The 23,118-nt window shown below is 34.5% G+C and overlaps 1 protein-coding gene across 5 annotated transcripts in view; it reads left to right on the forward strand.

Moving 5' to 3' along the window:
• Nucleotides 1–23,035, forward strand: part of LOC135324452 (nuclear factor 1 B-type-like) — a 160,015-nt gene extending 136,980 nt beyond the window's left edge. For 3 of the 5 annotated variants that reach the window (XM_064500865.1, XM_064500866.1, XM_064500864.1), the window contains one exon: nt 16,415–23,035. In XM_064500865.1, coding sequence (XP_064356935.1) covers nt 16,415–16,432 — 18 coding nt within the window. In that variant the 3' untranslated portion in view covers nt 16,433–23,035. Of the gene's footprint in view, nt 1–8,548; nt 8,638–16,414 lie in introns of all 5 variants that reach the window. The other 2 variants (XM_064500863.1, XM_064500862.1) reach the window with 1 other exon arrangement.
• The last annotated feature ends 83 nt before the right edge of the window (nt 23,036–23,118 follow it).

Consider the following 23,118-nt stretch of genomic DNA (forward strand, 5'->3'; position numbering starts at 1 on the left):
ATATGCTGCCATTGCTATCTTGGATTAGAATGGGATCCTAAGGGTTTCAGTATTTGTCATCTGAAGACTAGATTTACTAAATTAAGCAGTCCAAATTATTATTCTCAAGCTATTTTGTATTTTCCAGATGTTTAAGCCTACATTTCTGCATTTTAATTCCAGAAGATTAATTATAAATCAAATTCTCAGTGCAACACATCATCATTCCTGGTTTAATAGGTTTAAATTGGTTTGCTGATTTCAGACGTGATAACAACACATTTTTGTTCTAGTTTCTTACATCATTTATGTTTCAAGTAGCATTTTAAAATTCACATCTCATTAATGCTGTAAATTTAATGGAAATGAAGTGTTTACCCAAACTATGAAAATATACAGATGAGATTAATCGTGGCTTATTAACAAATTAGATGCAGTCAATAGCAAAGTCATGCAAATACAGAAATCTTACATTATTAGTAACAGCGTAATAGAAATAAATTCAGGCCTTTTAAAACTTAAACATATTTTATGATGTGTGTATATGTTGATCCTAGATCTTAACAGCAGAGGAGTTTGAAATCAACAGCATGTAAAATGTTACAAGGAAAAAATTGAATATGGCAGGAAGAAAAGGGCTGTTAAATAGTCCTCATTATTTATTGTACTGTATTTTTTCTTTGGGCTTGGGTTCCTGTCAACAGTTGGTACACACGCCTGTTTTATTTTCAGTAAAACCTACCTGTTCTGTTTGTTGTGATATAGCTAAACTATGCTACATCTGGAACTCCCTATCCCTATCCACTCCAAAGGCAAGGTGACAGTATGTCTGTTTTAAAGGTCGCCACATGCAGAGTTCAGAGAAATTCATAAAGATGATAGTTTATTCAAGATAGCTGTTATTTTGCCATTTTTTAAACCAGTGAGACCTAACTGGAAACATCTGTCAGTTATGAAAATACCAAATAACAATTAGTGGGTTTTGCCATTGTTTTTTTCAGTAAATTTTCTGGTAATGTTGCTTTTCACCTAAGATTGTCATAATATGAAATGTGTTATAATTATTATAATATGGTTCTTTTTGACAGATGTACAGTATGAGTTCATTGCATTTTAAAATGTACACAGGTTTTATAGGCTTAAAACTCTTTTTAAACCTAATGCAGATATTTTCTGGAAAAAATTTGTTGTGAAGTTTTACATATTATACCATGACAAGTTTCTGACATCCAATTAGTTTGGGGATTCACAGAAAAAATATATAAAATATAAAATTTTGTTTTATCACTACATGCAAATAGACATTATTTTTCTATAAATCTGCTATAGTTTAACTTCCTCCTCCTTCTTCCAAGTTCTTTCAAAGAGTTATAGACACCATCTTACATTCCTAGAAGGTACTGGCAGCCCACTTAATTTTCCTCTTGGCTGAGTTTACCACATAAAATTCATAAAAACTACATGCCATCACAAAAGCAATGATTATTTAATGCAACTTCTATATATTTTTGTTTTTATGCAGTCTGAAATAAATTTGGAGAATTTCAGTAATGTCATAAGACCATGAGTGGGAGAGATCTCAAGGGTCATCAAGTCCCTTGGTGTTCCAAGCACCATGTCATGTATTCTCATGATAAAACAGGTGGCCAGATGGTTCAGGGGAAAACAAAATAGACCTTACATAGACTTCACAAATGGAGCATGTCTTCTTATTCAGTGCCACTATGTGAATCAGATGTTCTCCCTTTTAAGTTAAATTGTTCCATAGTATCATTATATCAGTTAAATACACCAATTGGTGATAGGAGCCATATAGTAAAAAGAAAAAATGTGTCATAGTTCCATCATTTTTGCTGTGAATTCTGTATTCTGTTCTAAATTATGTAAGGGGTATGTTTGTATGCTTGCATAAGTATGTTTGATGTGTGCATGTGAATGCTTACACAGACATATATAATTAGGGAATAGGTTGTTCTGTTGAAGACACTGAAGGAACAGAGTACTTTTTAACAACAAAGCTTTCTCAGAATGGATAGATATGAATATATAAGTGCAGTGTAAATAAAATAAGTTGCTAGTGAATTAGTTTTTACCTTCATCTTCTTAAACCCTAAAACAATCTGAGATGACAGTGCCTTATATGCTTATTATCCAGAAAGGGGGAGAAAAACAGAAATTGTCTAAATGACTTCAATAGAGTAGAAGGTTATCCTTTGGTAAGGCAGAAATGATATTGATTTACTATGTCCTTTCATTATGTTACAATAATTTAAGAGACCACTTTTCTTTTGGCAGATTCTAAATGCATTTAGTTTAAAGCAGCCCATGATGAATCAAAAGGAAAATCAAGGGTTACATGAAATAAGGGCAATCAATCATGTCATATTAGGTGAGAGAAATTCTAAATTAGAATGCCAATGGTTTTTGTTCCAGAGAGGTCTTTTAAATATTCATCATACGCTGTAATATACATTGGCCCCTTAAGAATAAATAGTAACAGGTACATTTTTTCCATCATTGGAGGGACTGTTATAAAGATTTATTCTCCTAAGTTATGAGAAACACCAACATGTATTATTGAGTGTTTTTTGAATTTGTTGTTGTTGTTAAAAAGAGCCAAAATGTAGCCTATATACATTATAGCAACAAATACTATTAAATATAAGTTTGAAAGATAGCACATAATAGCACCTATGGGAGCAGCACATTTGCATTTACTGATCGGAATACTGTGAAAAATATGTCTTTACATGTGTTACTTAGCATGCTATACTGATAAAAAGGCAGGGTTATAATGAGGAATTAAGTCTATGCAGTTGATTTTCTGTTGTGATTGCTGGTGGGTCTAGTTGTTAGCTGCCTTGAAATGCCAGGTATTTTTGTACTGTAACACCAGCAGTAGCAAAGCAAATATCTTGCTTGAGTGGCATCTAGAGAGTCACCTGCATCTTAACATTTTGTTGGAGAAAAGTCATGTAATGCCAGCTCCCCCAAAATAACTATTATAAATTGTTAATGACTACTTGGTTTGTTTTCTTGATTCAATGTCAGCTTCCAAGAGTTGTTAAGTATTAGTAATGGACTTGGGGGGGGGGGGGAATTGATCTTAAAATGATAGGAGTTAGTATTTGTATCAGGACTTTTTTTTCTTAATTTTGCTATTGGAAGTTGATGTGATTTTATGAAATGAAATCTAGTGTTCTGTGCTCAGCAACTGTGCTACAAAACATCTTTACTGAATTATGCATAAAAGAAAGGTTGGATAATCTTCATAGTGGCATGGCAGCACCCTTCTCCAGCCTTTTCACTCATTCACTCACTGCTTATATGTGCAGGCACTGAAGATTCATGGTTTCTAAGTATGTATTAAAAGAAAAAGCAACAATAAAGTAACTCAGTGAAATTCAGTCTTCTACAAGTGAACTCGGTCTCTGCCAGATTTTCATTTGTGTCTCCATTCTTGTGGCTGTAAAATTTTAATGGAGAAACATTTGTAAAATAATTCAGTTACAAAAACCTATCAATGGCCAATAGACCAGAGTTCTCATAGTTGTCTGATGACATTTCCTTAGCCTCACTGTATTTATATTCTCTATTTTGTGAACTCATTATATCCTTGAAATCACAGGAGTATTTAGAGATCGATTGACATTATATCTGGTTCTAAAGCTAGAATGTTGCCAGAAAAACAAGCCCTGAACTTTACCTGTTTAAAGTAAAGAAAATAAAGTGTGTGTGTGTGTGTGTATTTATTGGAAGTAAAGATTAATCTTTTCACAATTAATAAGCTTCTCATCAAAATGAACTAAATATATAACTAGAGTACTCATTCTTGGCCATGATATTATTTAATTTTATATGCACCTTTTAGTTTGGGGTAGGTGTTTTTATTTTTGATTAGGAAAATATAAGTAAATGGGATATTTGTTTGAGGCCTGTGAAGCCAGTGGCCATTAAAACTTTATGTCATAGTAAAAAAGTGCTAACCAATGCTGGCCCAGTTACTGAGGAACTGGTGAACTCTTCCAGTCCGTGCACTGCTTAACACAATTGCATGGGTTTCACTAGAGCTTGGACTTTCTGGGTATCGTGTACAGTGAGCATGATTTTCACACAGCTTTGATGTTTATTAATGAGCCATTTTACCATGTATGCAGCAATAAGAAATGCTTCAGGTCTCTAAAATGTAATTTCAAAATGAAAAAATTATAATCAGCTTTTTATTTAATTATATCCTATACACAGGACTGTCCTGCCACTTCAGTAGGAAGTTGTTTCCAGATGAATACTTTAGCTACTGAATCATACAATTCAAAAAATGGAATTCTCTTCATACTATTCATCATCGAAATTGTAAAGTTAAATGTCCACTGAAAGTAGTTTCTATTTTCAAAATGTTTTGGGTGGACATTGCTTTTGTTTTCAGCAAAAGGCTGAAAGAACACAAGTGAACTCTTTTAAAGAACTTCTCAGTAAAGCCAGGAAACAGGTTATCAACACGCAGACTGTTCTTATTGTGTCTCTTATCATAATAAACAGTTTGACGTAAAACTTGGTCACATGACTACCAGGGAGGTATGTAAATGGATAAGAGGTCACCTTTCACATATGCTTGCTGGAAAGGAAACACATTTAAAGGAAATTTCAGTCAAAAGAATGACAATATGCAAATGTTTATCTTTATGGGCTTTTCTCAAGTCTCCTATTACTCACACACTTTTCAAAATATTTATTTACCTTTACTAATGATCAGAAAACCTTGAAATGAAGATTAATCTTAGTTGGCCACTCTTAAAATCTGAAAATACAAAACCTACTTAAATAATAATCCCTAAAATTATTCAGAATATGATTAAAGAGCTGGTGGCTATGGGATTCTAATGTACATGGGAATTGTATAGTTAAAACTCTGCAGAACAGTTCTGCTTGGAAGGTGCCCAATTTAAACTGAAAAGGTAACAATAGTGATATCTAGCTCTTCTATGGAACTTCACATTGGTAAGCCTCATATCATTTTGCAAAGAGTGATCATTATTATTGCCATTTTACAGTTGGAAAAACAGATACAGGGAGGTGAATGACTGGTAGGCCAGTGGGAGAGTTAGGAGCAGCTCCCAGTCTGCCGCTCTGTTACTAAGTTGGCCTATATCCCCTTTGCATTATTCTGCTGAGATGAATGAGTGGTTGCATTGGCTCACTAGAGGAGTATTTTCAGAGCCTTTACTACAGGCTTTGTGCTCTTTCCTGCTTTGTGATTGTGTGGTAAGGGGTAAGAGAAAGATGCAGGTACAAGTCTGAAAATGGTTGCTCTGCACATGAGATTTCACTACCCTGATTTGGTCAACTGAAGAACTTAGCCTATTGAGAGGATTTCTTTTTCTCCTCAGGCTACAATCTCCATGTTTTGTTTTTTTTTTTTTAATGTGTAGTTATGTGAGAGAGAGATATAAAATACTCAATAATGTTTTGTGGATTGAAGATGTTATGAAGGGGAATTTGTATAGCATGTCTTGCTCAAAATGACAAAGCTAGATGACTGAACTGCAGGTCATCCCAGCAGACTTCTGTGAAAGATTTTTTTACCATGTCACAGGACAAATTATGTCATGTATTTTGCATTCAAAACAGATTTTGGAGAAAGTTAGCAATGTTTTAGAACATTTATAAAATGTCTGACTAGGACCATTAAGTCCCTCTACCAAAGAACTTAGGATTTCTCAAGCACCCTGCAGGTAGTTTCCTGCCTCTCCCTTTCTCATTTTCTGCATAGAAGCTCTTTTGGGTGGCTTAATGTGGGTGGGTGAGAGTGAATGTTCTTTCTGATCTCTAGTTAACACAGCAGCATAATTTTAGAGGTCCCTTAAGTTACCCTGAGGGCTGTAACTGGCCAGAAAGCCTTCAGAATGACCCCAGATAATATATAGAACTCAAATATTTTACTCAAGTGCCCTACATACTTCCAAAGCTAGAAATAAGTGTCAAGTCCCTGCTCACAGCCTTGCCCTACTGGACAGTCTAAAGGTCCCCCAAGGGCAATGTTCCTGCTGTTGCTCTCAAGCTGACATCAGGGGAATCTTCCTGTAAATGAAACTAGGGCTTTTAAAGCTCTTTTAAGCTGTTCCAGCCTTTTTACCCAGCAGAAAGTGCTCAATGAATTTGAGGGATGGAGGCTTTGAAAGTGATATTTCTAAGTATTTTAATATCCTGGCCCTCTATCTTAGACATCCTGATCTCTAAGCAGGAGTGATTTGGAGGAGGAAATTTTACATGAGGAAGAAAAAAACATTTTCCTGGCAGGTTTAGTTTTAAAAACAAAATGGCAGCTATTTGAAACTGCCAAGGAATGTGGAACATTAGATTTTAATATTAGGAAGGTGGGTTTGGACACAGCTGATGCAGTCTCAAGCTTGTTATAGAACCCTTTATCATGCAGAACACCAGTTTTTCATGCAGCTATTGCTAACACAAATATGACATGATTGCTGCAATGAATAGCACTACAATTTACACTAACTATAGATCTGATCTAGTATGAATCTGCATGTACATGTGTATGTGTGTACAGCATATATGCAAAATGTGTTATAATTACAGTTACGGTATATAGATATGTATGTGTGTAGGTGTGCATGAGTGTATGTAATATGAAGTATGTCATTATTAACATCTATGAAACATTGGAAAAGCTCTTTTTGGAGTTTTTTAATTATACATTTAGGCTATTAATTGTATGTACAGAAAATCTTCATAAATATTGTGGGAGGAAAATTACTATTTAGTACAATAGCTGATTTATTAAGATGTAACATATTAGCCACTTATTGTTTTCCTCAAATACCAAATGCAATCAGATTCTATTACAAACTAAGTGCTTGCCAGATTTTTGAGTTAGATGAGCAAAAAATCATTCAGTAAGTTTGGGATTTTTGCATTTCTCATAATTGGCCAAAGATTTTTTATATGTAGGCTTTAAATTTTGCAAAAGAAAAAAGTATTGTTTTTATGTATTTTAATCTTTAGGCCTTATGTTTCAGCCGAAAGTGAGTTTTTATAACTTAAGTTTTAAGTCCTTAAAATATGCTTCTGTAATGGAAATGATGACACATTCTTAAGGATTATAGTCAACATACAGCTACTCTACACTATTTGAGTAATAGAGCAGATACATTTTAGTAGGTTGTCAAAATTAAAATCTTACTTATGACATGGTTTTGTATAACGACTACACGAAAATGCATATACATACTCCTTTGTTTTAGCATATTTAATGTATTTTTCAGTTACCTCTAGCAAACTTTTTGACTGCATGTTTCCTTTTCTAGTTAATTTCATGTGGTTTAGTCATGCTTTTAGTGGCCTTTAGAGTTCTTTAGATAACAAACAATCCCTATGAAAACATCAGAGACTAACATTTCCATTTCTCAGACCTTAACAGCAGGAAGCTTATGAGTGTAACAGCCAGACAGGGTCAGATTTGCAATATTGTCTTGTCCTTAGCATATGTATTTGTCAAGAAAAGACTGTAATTAATTGTGCTCTTGTGAAAATAATTTATTTTAGTTTGCTTGTTGTAGCCTGCACTTTCCGAAGACTGTGAATGTGCATAGAGAAAAACAGAATACATTTAATGCAATTAAACTCAGCAACAAATCTTCAGTTGAGTGCTGTATCATGCACGATATACAGTAATTTATATATAGTATGACAGAGATTAAAAATGTATGCTTTTTGTATGTTTTATTCACAATACAGAGAAGTTTAATTTCTTAAACAAAAATAAGCAATTTATCTTTTCAATAAATCTGCTAGCAGTGTAGAACAGCTGTTAACCAGCTATATAGGGTTACATGAACAAATCTATGAAGGCAGAACTGATGATTTGAGGATCTGGGAAGAATTTGTTTCAGCTTACATTTAGTGCATTCCTCATTATATTTAAATGTAATAAAGTATTTTAAATGCTATTATTCCGAGTCTAGAACAAGATTAGATTATCTCATCACCTCCTGCTAAGTAATACCACTTTCAGTAACACTAAATTAATAAATGTCAATGAAAAATACCTTTATCCTTCTTAAACAGCAAGATGAAGGCATACAGTTTGTGTAATTTGGGCAATTTTTCTAAGATGCATCTTCTATGTTTCATCAAATATATGCTTCAAGATATTGGTTATATTTGACCTTCACTTAATACACATTATTTAGAACATTACATAGAGAAAACAACATTTTGATTTTCTTTCTTAAAATATTTCACTGTTGAATATTAACATTTTCTTTTAATCCAGCTCAGTTTGTAATCTAATAATGGCTAATCGTTATGTGCTAAACACTAGTTACTCTTTTATGCTTTATTAATAGAGGAGCATATTAAAGTAGCATTATCTTAAATCTATAGGAGTTTATTTTTTCAGAATAAGCTTTTTTGTTTTCTTTTTTTTTTTAAGTTACTTCTTGGGAAAGTAAGGCTTTTGCCATGTATAGTACTAGTTTGCATGTATTCAATTAAATACTAAAAACTGTAGTACTGCTCGATTCATATCTGACTGCTAGGTTTCAATTGACAGCTGATGATTTGTGACTGGACCATGAATCAAAACGGCAGGCATTTATACCCCAGTGCCAGTGAGGATACATTGGGAATTACTTGGCAAAGGTAACATTTTAATTATTTCCACCCCTACACTACATCTAAAAAAGTTACATTGAGCTACAGTATCTGTTTTAGCAGGCCTCCAGGAGAATATATGTCAACATTGAACAAAACATATCCATGTAACATTTATTGAATACACATTTAGATTATATTTAACATAAATTAAACTTTAGAAAATATCTTAGTTAAGCACCTGAAATGCCAGTGTTTGCTGTCAAATGCAAAGGGTTTGTAATTTTAAAGGAATGCAGATTTTAGGCTTTAAAAAAATGGAAACAATTTGCAGAATTAAAGGTCATATACTTTGGTGTGTAGTGGTTAATATAAAAAAAGGTATGATTAAGGATATAGAAAAGTAAAATAATAGACTTCTGATGTGGTGGTGTTTTGGGCAATGAATAATCATACTACTCATAGAAACATTTCTGGCATTGACTGGTATAGATTTAGGTCACTAACATGTACATGAAGGTAAGATTAAACCAGCTCCTTTCTAAAGGAAATTAGAAAAAAATAATTAGGTTGGATATCCCCAAAAGAATTTATTTTAGCATGCAAGAGAAACCTTAATTAGTGGTACAATCATTGATTACACATTATTACCTCTGTTAATGTATAATTGGCTATGGTAGCAGTAGGTGTGTGCATCTATAAGTAGGTATATAAATAAAGTAGGTGTATAAGTAAATAAGCATTATTATGAGATATGTTAATATTTCAGCTCCTTCATGTGCAGGATTCTCCTTAACATATCTCACTTAGGGAGTTTATACATGTGATGTAAAGCCTGCAGGTTGGGGCCCTGTCAAATGAAACAGTAGCTTTTCACTAAATAATTTTAAAATACTCCATGGACATTCCTATACACATACAACAGTGTAGTCACTTTTTAAATAGTTTGTATATGTATGTGAGTGTGACTGCATATATATAAAATCTTGCTATGCAGAAAGCTATATGACATACTGTATTGTATTCCTGATTGCTAAAAAGTTTTGGGGGGGGGGGTCAGTATCAACTTGGAATGGTAATTATGAGATTGGAAAATGAGTGCTGTGTACAAATCCAAAGTTTAAATATCATAAATATTATTGTCTTACTAACCTATTGGCAGTGACTTCCTTGTTCAATTGCATGTATTTTCTGTACTTTTTCCTCTAATAATATTGGAAATTTGAAAGAATCCTGAAATTCTGGTGGAAGCACAAGGTATAGTTGTTTCCTCCATCATAGATAAATTGGTACAATGGAAAACTAGCTAATGGATTCACCTCAACTTCTCAAGGGCTGTGATTCACATTATAAATCCTCATCATGCAGTAATTGGCACAGTGTTCAATTATTACTTGTGTACTATCAAGAGTGAATCCAAACTGAGATAACGTAACACGGAGGGGGTAATTTATTCTCCCCCTACAAGAGGGTGTTGCTTTCTCAGGACCTTGATGGGAGTTAGTAAATTATCTCAAAACTACCTATCTAGAAAAATCCTTAGATGGTGTCTTACTGCTCTTGATCTCTTTAAGCAATGCCAGTTTACACCAGTTGAAACATTGGCACAGTGTTTAGTGATTTCTGTTTTTCAGTACCTATCATATATGATCTTTGGGTGTAAATTACAAAAAGGAAGGAAGGAAAAAAATACTTCTAGATTATGATCAAGGAGCCTTTGATGGTGGATACAAACATGTTCCATGATCCTCTCACCTTTTGTATGGAAAACTGCCTTGCAGGTAGCCCCCAGAGTGCTGGCCAGGTGTGCCAGCTGGTTCACTGTGTCACCTATCAGCAAACTAAGCTGCTGCTGGATATGCTTGGGCACGTGCTCCCATGGGCATCCTTTGACCATGCCTTGGCCATGCTTGCATACATATGGTCCGTATGGAGAGAGTTGAGCACATCCTTGAAGGACAAACATACCTGTAGTTCTCCCTAAGTAGAAGTTTTGGGGTTTTTTTTTTGTTTTTTTGCTTTTTGTTTTAAATGTAGGCTTTGGAATACATCATTCTTCAAACATCTGGGAAGGTGAGGACATAAAAACAGAAATGATATGTATTCAAACTGATGGGCTATAAGTCTTTATAACACTGAAAAGAAAAATGGATTTCAAAAAGGAATTATTGCTCATTGGTAAAATAATATATCCTAGTTCAAAAGGTTAAAGTGAAAAGGTTTTTTTCCAGAAAACTGTTTGATAAGCACATTCCCTCAAATCTGTAGTACTCATTTGACGGTAATCGGACTGACCTTTTACAGCAGGGTTTTGTGGTTATTTTGGGTGGTGCATTGATTTTTTCAGATTTTTTTTTTTTGACCTCAGGAAGGTCAAAGAATTGGCAATGCCTGAATATGAGCTGTCCTGTCTATACAGAAGTCAGGTAATTGAACAGACCAAACTGAAAGCTTCCTCATGGTGCACTGTCAGTGACCTATACCTTGAGGATTTGGTGAGGGTGAGAGATGATAAAATCCCTGTACTTGTTATTTTTGTGTCCTTTGTCTTAGTAGCTGCCTGTCATGCCTGATGGGAAATGATTTTAAGACACATCTGTTGTTTTTTTTTTTCTTCCAAGTAAAAATATTTGTCTGTTGTCATTTATGGTTGCAGATGCAAGAGAACAATAATACATAAGCAAAAGAATTGACATTTGCAGAGAGAGAATATGAATAATGCAAAATACAGATCTTAAATCATTGGTATACCTTTTTCTTCAATAATAGAACAGTTGTAATGGATAATTGTGATATAAATTTAGATGACTATTTTATGTGGTCGAAGTAAACATACTGATGTCTTTGAAGGAGATATTTATGTAAAACATCCTCTGAGCATCCTGAAGAATGAGAAAAAACAGACTTTTGTAAGATATTTGGAATTAATATTATTTTTCTCCTTGTACCATGACTGTCTAGAACTAAATTTTTAGTTGTCTATTTACCATGTTTACAATTTGTTTTTTATTACTGTTGCAAACAATAGTTAAATACATCTTTAAAATTAAACTCCCATGCAAAGTACTTTAAGACTGTAGAGGTCAATTTTTGCTGTGCAGATTAAGATAATACTATGAAAAAAACCCTTAATTCATATCTGCAATTCTGTGACAATAACTTTGTTTTCCCTGAGACAGAAAGAAAAAAAACCTGTGCAAATTATTTAGGCTCAAATAGGAAAATACAGTCTCAGACACAGCACAGCAAATGAGATTGTATGCAACAAGTAAACTTGAGTCATGAGTGAGAGCAAGAAAAGGAGGGAGAGAGGGAGGGAGGAATTTTTGATACATATGAACTTGGGGCCTGATTCTGAAGCCGTTTGTTACTCCATGGATATTAATTCCAATGTGACAATCGATAAGGGGTTGCAGTATTGGACTCTTTTATACTTTGAGTATTTATGAGTCTCTTACAAACTATAAACAAATATTCAGTGCCACAATGTACATTTTAACACAGCTGTTAAGTATCTTTTTATTCTCAACTGTTGTTATTTATGTTTTTTTAAACAATCTTACCATGATGCTTTTAAGGGTTAACTGCTACTTTAATGTTACCTTTGCACTACCCAGGCAAATGCACTAGGTTAGCATTTTAGTCTGTTATCTTGACACGTAAGTACAGTACAACAGCTGATTTGTTCCTGGAGCTCCTGAGGAGACCGTTATTCTCAGAGTGATGAATTTCCTTCTCAGCTTTAGCCGTAGGGGTGTTCACATGTTCAACTTTCCAAGCAGCACTTCTTTCCCCAGCACCACTCTGGGGTTATGATAATAGTGCTGATAAGGCAAGTCAAATGGAATAATCTACAGTTTGTGAAAGGAGTATGAGGGGAACTGAAAATTGCTAAGAATTACTTTTGTTTACTTTTTGTTTAGACTCTAGCAAACATACTATTAAAGTAACACTTTCACCAGCATTGCTTTTTAAAATGTTACACAGTTGGGTAACAGACACACCTGTTAGAGCAATGGTTTCCTCCCCCCAAATTCTGCAGTGTTTTTAGAAAAAAGTATCAATTCAAGCATTGCAATTTAAGAACAAAAAGGCCAAAGTATCCTGTTGGTAATTGCATTCATAGCAGACAAAACTAATGATTTCTGGTCTTTATCAATTTAAATTACTATTTCTGATATTTGCACCCAACTCTGTAATAAAGAAAGATGTACAGAATATTGTTTCCTTTCTATCTAGGCAAACATCTTCAGAACACTTCCTAAGAAATTAATTGTATTCAAGCCAGACTTGCATGCTGCCATCCCACAGGAAATGGGTCAGCAATCCATTAAGATGCCATTAGATAATCTAATTTGTAACTTAATCTCTAAATTAACCATGCTCTATACTTGAAAGAAAGAAAAAAGCTTATGTTTGAATTGATAGGGGAGCCGAAGCATGAAGAAGGCTGTTTGTTTTTTCTATAGCTGTGGTCACGTCTCAAGCCGTCTGGTAACCAGGAGAAACCAGACATGATGTAATTCCAGATTGAACTTGAACTTCAGGGACTTAGAATGGGGGAACAATGGACCATAGGAATCAATAATGTCCATTTTCCACATGATTATGTTTGGAGCTTTAAGTTAACCTTTATGGGAGAAGCAGCAATAACTGCAGTGTGACCAAAATGAGATGATCCAAAGATGTTAACGTAGAGAAAACAGCTTCTTCAGTGATATTCTCTGAGCATCACTGCAGATTGCAGCAGGATTAGAAAAGTTCCTGCTCTGCAGTAAACTGGTTGCCTGTTCTGGGCATGCTTTGTTCACTTAGGTAGGACAAACTTAATCTTCTATTTCCTGTCAGATGATTTTTGGCAGCACTGTTAGGGAAGGAGGAACAAATTCCATGGAATTCCCAAGTGTAAGCCATACTTTTAACCCTTTGGTTACTCGTTACTCTGGAATTCTATTTCTTGATCATCTTAGCTCCAAATGTTTCATTTGAAGCAATAAAATACACTATTTTTTGCTTGAGGTTTTTTTTTTTTGGCTGCAATTAGGATTATCTGCATTCAGTCTTGTGATAATTCAATAAACTTAATTGTATTTACAAAAGTGCTAAGATATAAAATTTAACAAATTGCAACAGAGAACAGTAACATTTGAAAAAAAAAAAGTGTAAATGCTGCCATGATTAAGTTTACAAATATGTCTACTGACATTTGTGGAAGAGTGAATCAGAACAGACTTACAGAACAAGAATAGCTAGTCTGGAAACTAAAACAGTTTTTTTTTTTTCCTAAACCTTTCCTTTGCATATTCCTATAATTGTGTTCTTGTTGGTTGACCACAATATTCCTACTTGATGGCTTGGTATTTATTTATTTGATTTAATGAGTTTACCTGAAAGTGCAGAATCTATTTTTCTTAGGTGATAGAACTCTGGTAACCCCAGCCCTCATTCTCCATGGCAGCTGGCTCTCCAGTTGGTTACAGCCCCTTGCATGTGTGCATGTGTGTGCTTGTTTACCCCCCCCCCCCCCCGCAACAAGCATGCACAAGTGATCCAAAGCACATAATGGACATGCCCCATATCTCCAGGCCCTATCTTTGATGTGGATGTTCTTTGGTAGACAAGGGCTGCATCTCCTATCCCTGTTTTTTTTTTTAAACCTCTTTGTCACTCTATCCCAAAAAGGAGTCTATGGGGAGAAGAAACAATATTTAAACAGTAAAATTCCCTTTTCCCTCCTCCAGGTATCAGCCTCTTAAATGAGGTCCTGGTGTTGAATATTTTATTAGAACCATAATCTTTTTATCAGATCATACTGGACAAATCTTTCATGTCTAAATGTGTTTAACTCTTTGTGAATATTTTAAGATTTGCTGTTTAACTATGGTTTTTGAATTTAGGCAACTGTAAAAACCATTGCATTTAGAAAAGTCAATAAAAATACTTGTAAAGAAAAAGGTTGAAAGCAAATCTTTCAACAAACAAAGATTAGCTCATCTTATAACTTGGAACTATAGCAAACACTTACTATAGGGTAATAGCAGGTTTTCAGGTAACATTCAAGAATGTGCCCATTAAAAAAAAAATGTTGAATATTATTGTTACTACAGACATTGAAAAAACATCTTAGGGCATCCATACTTCTTATAATTCCTTGAGAAAAAAGTGAGTTCTGCTCCCTCCAGAGTTTGACCATGATGAAGACAGGCAGGGTTGCCATTTCACATTTTGGTATATAAAGCAAAGCGCAATTAACTGTTAGGAATCAAAATGGTAAATTAAAGGGTTTAGAGTTGAAGAATACTGCATATGAATAATGACAAAAGCTACTTATCAATCATAATATGTATCACCTGAGGAACAAATTCACTGCATTTTACAAAATAATTTGATTCCTCTCTTCAGCATTCACACAGTGGCAACTGAAAGGATCACATAGATCTGCCAAGTGAAATGTAATTATGCATATACTTTCAAATAGATAAAAAGGACTATTTTTCTCTTAATAAACACTTTAACTCCTGCTACCATTACCCAGGAATGTAAATGCTCACGCAGGGAGAGAATATTATAGAGGGATGATCAAAGAAATGGAAGAAAATAAAACTTACAGCTTCCAGCCCTCATAAAAATATATCAGAGGTTTCAGATGTGTTATTCTGAAGTGTATCAATCTAATGCCCAATGTGTATTCACAAGTAAGGAGGTATGTTTGTGCAAATATCTAGTGTGGAGAAACATTTGCTACAATAAAATGTGCAGGAAGCATGTGCTTGCACACTGTATGTCCAGATTTGTTTTTACTTTTTTGGTATTAATCACTGATATAATGATGCCCTTTTCCTTCTGAATAAATATGACCAGGCTTTTTCAAAATTATTTCAAAATTATTATTTCTGAGTTGTCACAAACACATCTAAATAAAAGGCTGCCCATGTCTGCTCTGGCTGCTAAGTAGAAGCAGCTCAAGCCTTCTCTGAAATATAAGTGAATAAGAGCCCATCTTGCAAATACTTACTAGTAGATACAGTACTTATTACTAGTTAGTACTTGGTAATAACATGAAGGTCAAGGAGACTTAGACTCCTTAGTGACATAGGTGCTTCTGAAATGGTGATTTAAGTTTCAAAGTCACTGAATTGTCTTTGAAAATATTTTCCTTCTCCGACTTTTGTTAAACAATTTCATGGTACTCATTGCTACAGTAAATGTAGAAACAAATAAAAGCTTTTTTAAACATTAAAGATCCTCTCCTTCAAAATGCTATGTTCCGTTAGGGACTTGTGCACCTCAGAGATGTATCTTGCAATTGAGAGAGGGTAAACTTGTGCAATGCAAGGGAGTACAAAATTGCACAGGAGATTTATACATTAAACCCATAGTTTGTGTTCCTGAAATGAGCAGTCTAGCTTGTACACTCTGATGAATTTATTAGTTTTTAAATCATGTCTGTGGTTCCATATGGTGTTACACACACAGTTTAGTTGCATCTGCTCCGTATACTTGCCTCTGGAATTTCCGGGGACTTTCATAAATAAGCAGGCTATTTGGTGTAACATAACAATAACACTGTCTGCAATTCATATCTACAAATTTACTTTTGTCTTTCAAATGAGTTATGCTATTGCACAGAAAACTATACAGTATGAATTCAAGTGATGTTCACAAATTTGATATCTTACTTTATCTTAAATAGTGCTATTTATAATGAATATTGATTTAATCCTTAGTAAAACTCATTGTGTTCTTATTTTTGCAACATGCTTAATTTGTGTTTCATTTTCTCTCTGTTTTCCTTTCTCTCATTACCTCCCCCCACCCCCAACAGTCCTGGTACCTGGGCTAGCTTGGTTCCTTTTCAAGTATCAAATAGGACACCGATCCTGCCAACAAATGTCCCAAATTATGGTTTGAACATAATTGGAGAGCCTTTCCTTCAAGCAGAAACAAGCAACTGAGGGAAAAATGAAATAAAAGAAAAATTAAAAGAAAAAAAAAGAAGGAAGATGGGATGAAAAATAAAACTGAAGAAAGAAGAAAAATAGACCAGCAATTGCAGCACTTACAATCACTAATTCCCTTACGGTTGAAACTGTAATGACATACAGAGGGTCGATGATATTTCACTGATGGGTAGAATGCAGCCCCTGCTAAGTAGCCTTTGTTATATGAAGTCCGCTAGGAAATAGATGTTCTGTCTCTGACAATATATTTTAACTGACTTTCTAGATGCCTTAATATTTGCATGATATCTAGTTTTATTGATTTAGTATTCTTGTTGTTTACACATGGGATCATTATTCCTGGTTATCTCACAAAACAAAGGCTAGGCAGCAACAGAGCTGCAGGAGAACAAGTTTAAAAAATAAGCTCAGTAGCCTTTAGTTTAAGTATGGATTTATTAAACTTTGGTCCTTAACCCAGCCTTTTCTAGTGTGTTACTGAGTTTGAAATTTTCAAAGTCAGTACAAACATACAGAGTCTATGGAAGAAATGCCTCTATATAGGTAAAAGTGTTCTCTCGCCAACAGTAAAAATAAAAAATAAAAAAAATGAGCTTTTTCCCCACTAAAGAAACACTTAAGAGGCAAGTGCAATTTAAAAATCATATTTACAGGGAGGTCATCATTATAAGTCCTTCAGCCCTTGGACTCTAAATTGAGGGGATTAAAAAAAAATAGTAAGAATTACTTTGAACAAATTATTTTTCCCCCTCAGTTTTTGAGGGCATTAATAAGCAAATCATGTCCTTGAGAAGAAAGTAATGGAAACAGCACTTATGTTGATTTAGTTGCTGCCTCAACAGAAGGGTAGGATTTATTTATTTAAAGTTATTGGTTGCATCAAGAACCTATAGGGTGTTCATACAGTTCTGTAAAATCTGCATCATAGAGACAGATAGGCAGGCAAATCCATGTCACAAAGGCAAAGCTTATAGTTTACAAACTGGGAATACCAGGGTGAGGGATAAGATGTATTTAAAACAATGCACTTGCAAAGTAAGTCTAATCACAAGGTGCTCAAAACTCTCATGGTGCTTTCAGAAATTAGCCTTTTTCAACAAATTTCTCTCATTGACAGAACTGAAAAGTACATGGCCAGACAAATTTTGCCTCCATCACTTAAAAAAAAATAATTAGAATGCTTTTTCCAGTAATCCTAATTTGCATGAAGATATAATGCCCACATTATGTGCCTTGCCTTGAAATCTAAAAAAAAATGGGAAAAAATGACATTCACTACACTTGTTTTGCTGCATTTATAATTTTAAATCTTTATCATTTTTATGACAAAATATTTTGTACACCAGATGGGAAAAAGTATGAGATCATGGATTTTTTAGACAGTTATACTTTATCTCACATTTATAAAGCATATCATGGCTGTGTATAGTTGCTGCTTAAAAATTGTAATCAACCAGCAATATTTTCAGTATTTTGGTATTTTTTCTATTAACCTTTCATGTTTTTCATCTTTCAATTAATATTTTGGGGGAGGGGGTTCAAATTTATACAAATTATGCAATACCAAGTTTTGCCTATGTAGGTAGTGCTTTTAGCTGTATTAGTTACTATAGGTAAGTACTCGGATTTAAAAGAAAAAGAAAAAGTAATGTATACATTTGTTTGTTTTAATTGACCAAAGTGGGTACTGCTATTTTTGCAGTATGATGAGGCCCTTTTGTGTACTTGGAGATGGACAGGGGATTTTTTTTATATATACATTTTATATATTTTTTATCTTTTTATATATATATATATATATATATATATATATATATACACACACACATATATATATACATATATATACACACACACACTTTTTTTTTTTTTTCCTGGGGTGGGTGGGGAGGATTTTTAACACTTTACAGTATAGCTGTGAAGCAGTGCACCCTTAGCCAGGCAAGGGCTGCAAAGCAACTGTTCTGCCTACTTTGACAAACTTTCAAATCGGTTCCCTCTTTTTAACTTCCCACCTGGGGTGCAAGCTGAAATCATTTCTGGATTAAAATAATAATAATGGATTCTGTTGGAGGCAGACTTGACTTGAGGAAATTGTTTTACTTAAAATTTCTTTTTTGCCTTTCCCTGCAAAAAGAGAAAGAGAGGTGAAGACTCACAGTGAGATGGAACCTTTTCCATTTTGGCAAAGATAACACATCCTAAAGTGTCCATTTTAGAAGGTGTTTTTAGTCCAGAAAAACATAGAAACATGCTTTGTCGAGAAGATGCACATACAGGGCCAAAACCTTTGCTGGCATAACTCCACTGACTTCAGTTAATTCCAAAGGAATTATGTTTGTAGGTAATTTGGCTTCCTAAATCTAAATGACTAGTGAATATTCTCTTTTCTTTCTTTGTCAAAAAATTATTCATTTTTTTTAATTTGTTAACACACAGCATCTGATTTATAGTCATCTACTTTCATAAACTATGTCAGCAGTTTAAAATGTCTTCACATACATCAGGTCAGATGGAAAGCAGCACTTCTGGACTGTAATGCGAATCGAGTTTTGAACACATGGAATTAGCATGATGTAAACAAGTTTATTTTCAGTACAATCAAACTTTGTAGATTAGCAGTAGACCTGTTGCTGGAAACCTTTTACAAATAAAGGTTCCACATTATGTATGGCTCAGCATAGGGTGTATTTTCCCTTCAAAGCACATACTTTTATTAGGGTGCAAGTGAAGGGGGAAATAGACTTGTGAAAATAGGGCACCCCCGTGGGATAATTCAACCCATTACAGCTGTCTCTTCACTTCAGAGATTTTCTTAAAGTATCCCACCCTTGAATGACCACTGAAACACAGCTCAAACAATGGCAGCACCACTGAGAGCTCAAGCAGTGACACACCAACTATGGTATCTTCTAATCCTTGTGAGAGCAAAGGGAAATGACTTAGCAGTTACGAAAGAGGCAACTACAGCGGCTCATCCACACTAGAGCTCCCGCTACCATGATTGTCACCAGTGAGCTGCAATGACAGGACATTTTAGGAGGAAGGTGCATAGGCAGGGCCTGAAAGGCTACAGAAAGCGAAAGAAGCTGTAGAAAGACAAACCCTTAAGATTTATATTTAGCTAAATTAAAAACCATGCATTATCCATTCATTATCAGTGATGTGCTGAAAGGTTCTGGAACATAGGTATGTGCTGGAGGACTGTCTTTGATTAGTCCCATTAGCAAGGTGCCCCCTTTAAACTTTTAATAGCACAACGGGATGAAACTGAAACAAGTTCAGACTTCAAAGTGCAATAATCAAAATGATGCCTATCCTTGTAGGAAGGTGGATGGTCTTAGTTGAACTTTTCCATTATCTCTGACCTCTTTTTTGATCAAATTGAGCTTACAGATACAATATTTTTAAAAGCAAACTCCTTCCATGTGAATGAATTAGTTGCTTAAGAAACTGTGGGTTTTTCTTTAATAGAAAGGCTTGGCTTGAATAAAGCAAACTTCGCATTTGTTTTTGTTTTTGATTTTTTTTTTGATTTTAAGCTTAAAGTCAAAAGATTACAATAATATTGCGAACTCAAATCCAGTCTCTGGCCTCCTCCTTCACCAGAAAGTGTATTCTGACTAAATCAAGCCACCCCGTTCTATGTGCACTGTTCTGCCTTTAAGTTGCTTTGCAGCCCTGGCCTCATGGCCATGCCATTGAAGTGTGTTTCCCCTGTAGTGACATGAACATTTGAGGCTTGACTTTTGGGGGGGGGGGGGGGGCGGGGCAGTGAAGGAGACTACATAAAGACATGGCAAAAATATTAATTACAGCAATATAGTTGTTGGGTGATGTTCAGGTGGGCAGCTCCATTGAAGATATGTGAATGAATTTGTGAAGCTGCAAGTAGCAAGAAAGGAGGATCTTCTGAATGAACCGGCTACCTTGTAGACAGTAATTTGTACACTGTATAGTTTTGTTAAGATTTTTTTTAAAGTACCCTTGTTTATAAAGCTAACTCTTTAACAATTATAATGGAAATGTCTCCTTTCCATTTTTAAAGTAAACAAGAATACTCCTTGTTTGGAAACTGGACTTGGGTTAAAACTCTCCAGTTTCTTAATTTATGTATAAAAAACAAAAAAACAAACAAAAAACCCAGCCACCTGTCCATGTCAGCAGTTATTGCAGATTCCTGTGCTTGAAAAGCATAGGTTACTAATCCTTTGAAACATGTAAATGGAGAAGAGTTATATTTTATGAAGGTTATTTCATTGTATTTAGTATTGGAAAAGTTGTTTTTCAGAGCATTTCAAAATGTTGGAAGTATCACTGTCTTTTTATTAGTATATAAGGCCTTTAGCAAAACTTTTTGATTGTTACATGATAGTATTTAAGATTAGGTTCACAGAGCAATTCAGGATAGACAGAGAGCTAAAATAGTACGTATAGGCGTGTCCTCAGGGAACAGAATCTTGGATTTGCAACTTGTAGCTTCATAAGGATTTAACAAAAGAGATTGCAGAGGGACATACTCAGCTGTGACACCCGAGTGTGTTCCATACCTAAACTCTAAGTTATATTTACTGTGTGATATTATGAAAGCTGCAGAAGGTTATCCCATATTCAGTGTACAGTATTCACTTTTAATGAAACATCTCTATAATGTTGCTGGCAGTAAGACCCCAAATTTGACATCCAATATAGTTTACATGACCCCATCAAGGTCTTCTACTAACATTAACCAGGTGCATGCTCCTGGGTGTGTGTTTTTTTTTTTTTTTTTTTTTTTTTTAAAAGGTTTCTATAGAAAGCTTAAGAAATAAAGCAAGATGCAGGCTAATCAAGATAAATAGAAAATACTCAAAATTGAATGTTCTACTCCATACTGAAGAAGCTGAAAAACTGTCACCTTCTTATTTGCACTTTCTGCTAGCTCCCCAGTTTTTCTAATATCTCAAAATTATGTAGGTGTGGTGGAGCACTGCAGTTGGAAAATAACACAGACCACTCATTTTTGCCCTTTAACCCTGCACAATGACCTTTGCATCAGCCAACTTATTGCCATGACAACTCTTTGTACTGTTTCCATGCTACAGCTGTTGGTCACATTGTTAGTAGTAAAGGGGACAAGTTGGAAAGGGTCAATTTTTTTTTTTTTTTTAAACTGTTGTTGCAATTTTTTCTTCACTGGTTGTAAGTAATTTTTTTTAAAATAATAAAAGGGTTCACTAGTTATTACTCTTTAGAGATATCTGTGTGTTGAAATTCAAATGTATATTGAATTTTTTGAAGAGGGCTTCAGTGCCACTAACATTGCAATACACTAGAATAAGCCTTTGATACTTTCATTGCATGATAGAGTACCAGTAAAGCAAAAGGCAGTCTAAATAAATGGAAAGCAGTGTGAGCTAGTGACACTAAAGCCAGTCTTTGTATTACTGTATTTTTGACAGAATAGTTTTAAGAACTGTGCTACAGGGACTGATGTGGCAAATGTATCTCTATATGCAGAAGGAGTTTTAAAAGTTAAAAAAAAAAAAAAAAAAAGTACAGCTTATTATGCATTCTTCATTGAGGGCATTGAAGTTGCATGGACTGATAAAAGTTGATGCAAAATGAAAAAGAAACCAGCAAAATGTTTACCAAAAAAATCTCAAGCGAGCAGTGCCTGTTCAATTTCAGTCTCTTTTGAGTTCAGTTGTAAATATGTTTCAGATAAAAGTTTCTTCAGAGGAAAAAAAACAACAAACAAACAAAAAAAAAACCCCACAACATTGTAGAATGTGAGGGGTACCTCAATCCCAGGCATAGGCTTCTGAAGAGCTGCATTAGGTTATATCTTCATCAAGCTGTTAATTTGTGCTTATATCATATAGAACTTTTAGTAAACTGGGAAGAGGCACCCCATCTCAATGATATTTCTCTGAGAACAACTTTTGTAGGGCTGTGTGTTTCTTTAGATACATTTAGTACAACTGTAGGTGACAAGTAGTCAGTTATTGCTTGCTAGCTACACACCAGGGTTGATCCATTTTAAAACTTCTGGCATTCTCCCCTCCCCCCCCCCCCCCAATACTGTATGCCATAAATATTGAAGGTTATATTTTAATTAACAAGGAGGTGCATGCACATTCTTGGCATGCTAAGCCTTAGCCAGTAGAATGCATTATACTACAGTTACTTAATTTTTGGAACTAGGGCTCCTAGTATCAGACCTATTTTGAGCCAGAATGTTAAAGGCTATCATGCCTGTTTGGAGGCAGATGATGTTCTTTTTGGTACTTTTTTTTGTAGGTTACAAGTGAACTTAAATGCCACAAGTTTTAAGCTGGTGTAAATCAAGCTTAACTTAATGTGATTGTTACTGTTATATCCAGCCTATACTGCTAGCAGCTGCTCATACTGCAGTCAATTACTGGAAGCAGATATATTTCCTATGCAAAAAAAACAAAACAAAAACAAAAACATTTAAACAATAAAGTGAGCTATGCTACAGACACTGATCTCATGTTTTCTTTTCCATCTGTAAGAGTAATAAGCTGGTAATATTTTAGAAGTTAACCTTAATCCTTGTATCCTG

This window comes from Dromaius novaehollandiae, chromosome W, assembly GCF_036370855.1.
Source record: "Dromaius novaehollandiae isolate bDroNov1 chromosome W, bDroNov1.hap1, whole genome shotgun sequence".
NCBI lineage: Eukaryota > Metazoa > Chordata > Aves > Casuariiformes > Dromaiidae > Dromaius > Dromaius novaehollandiae.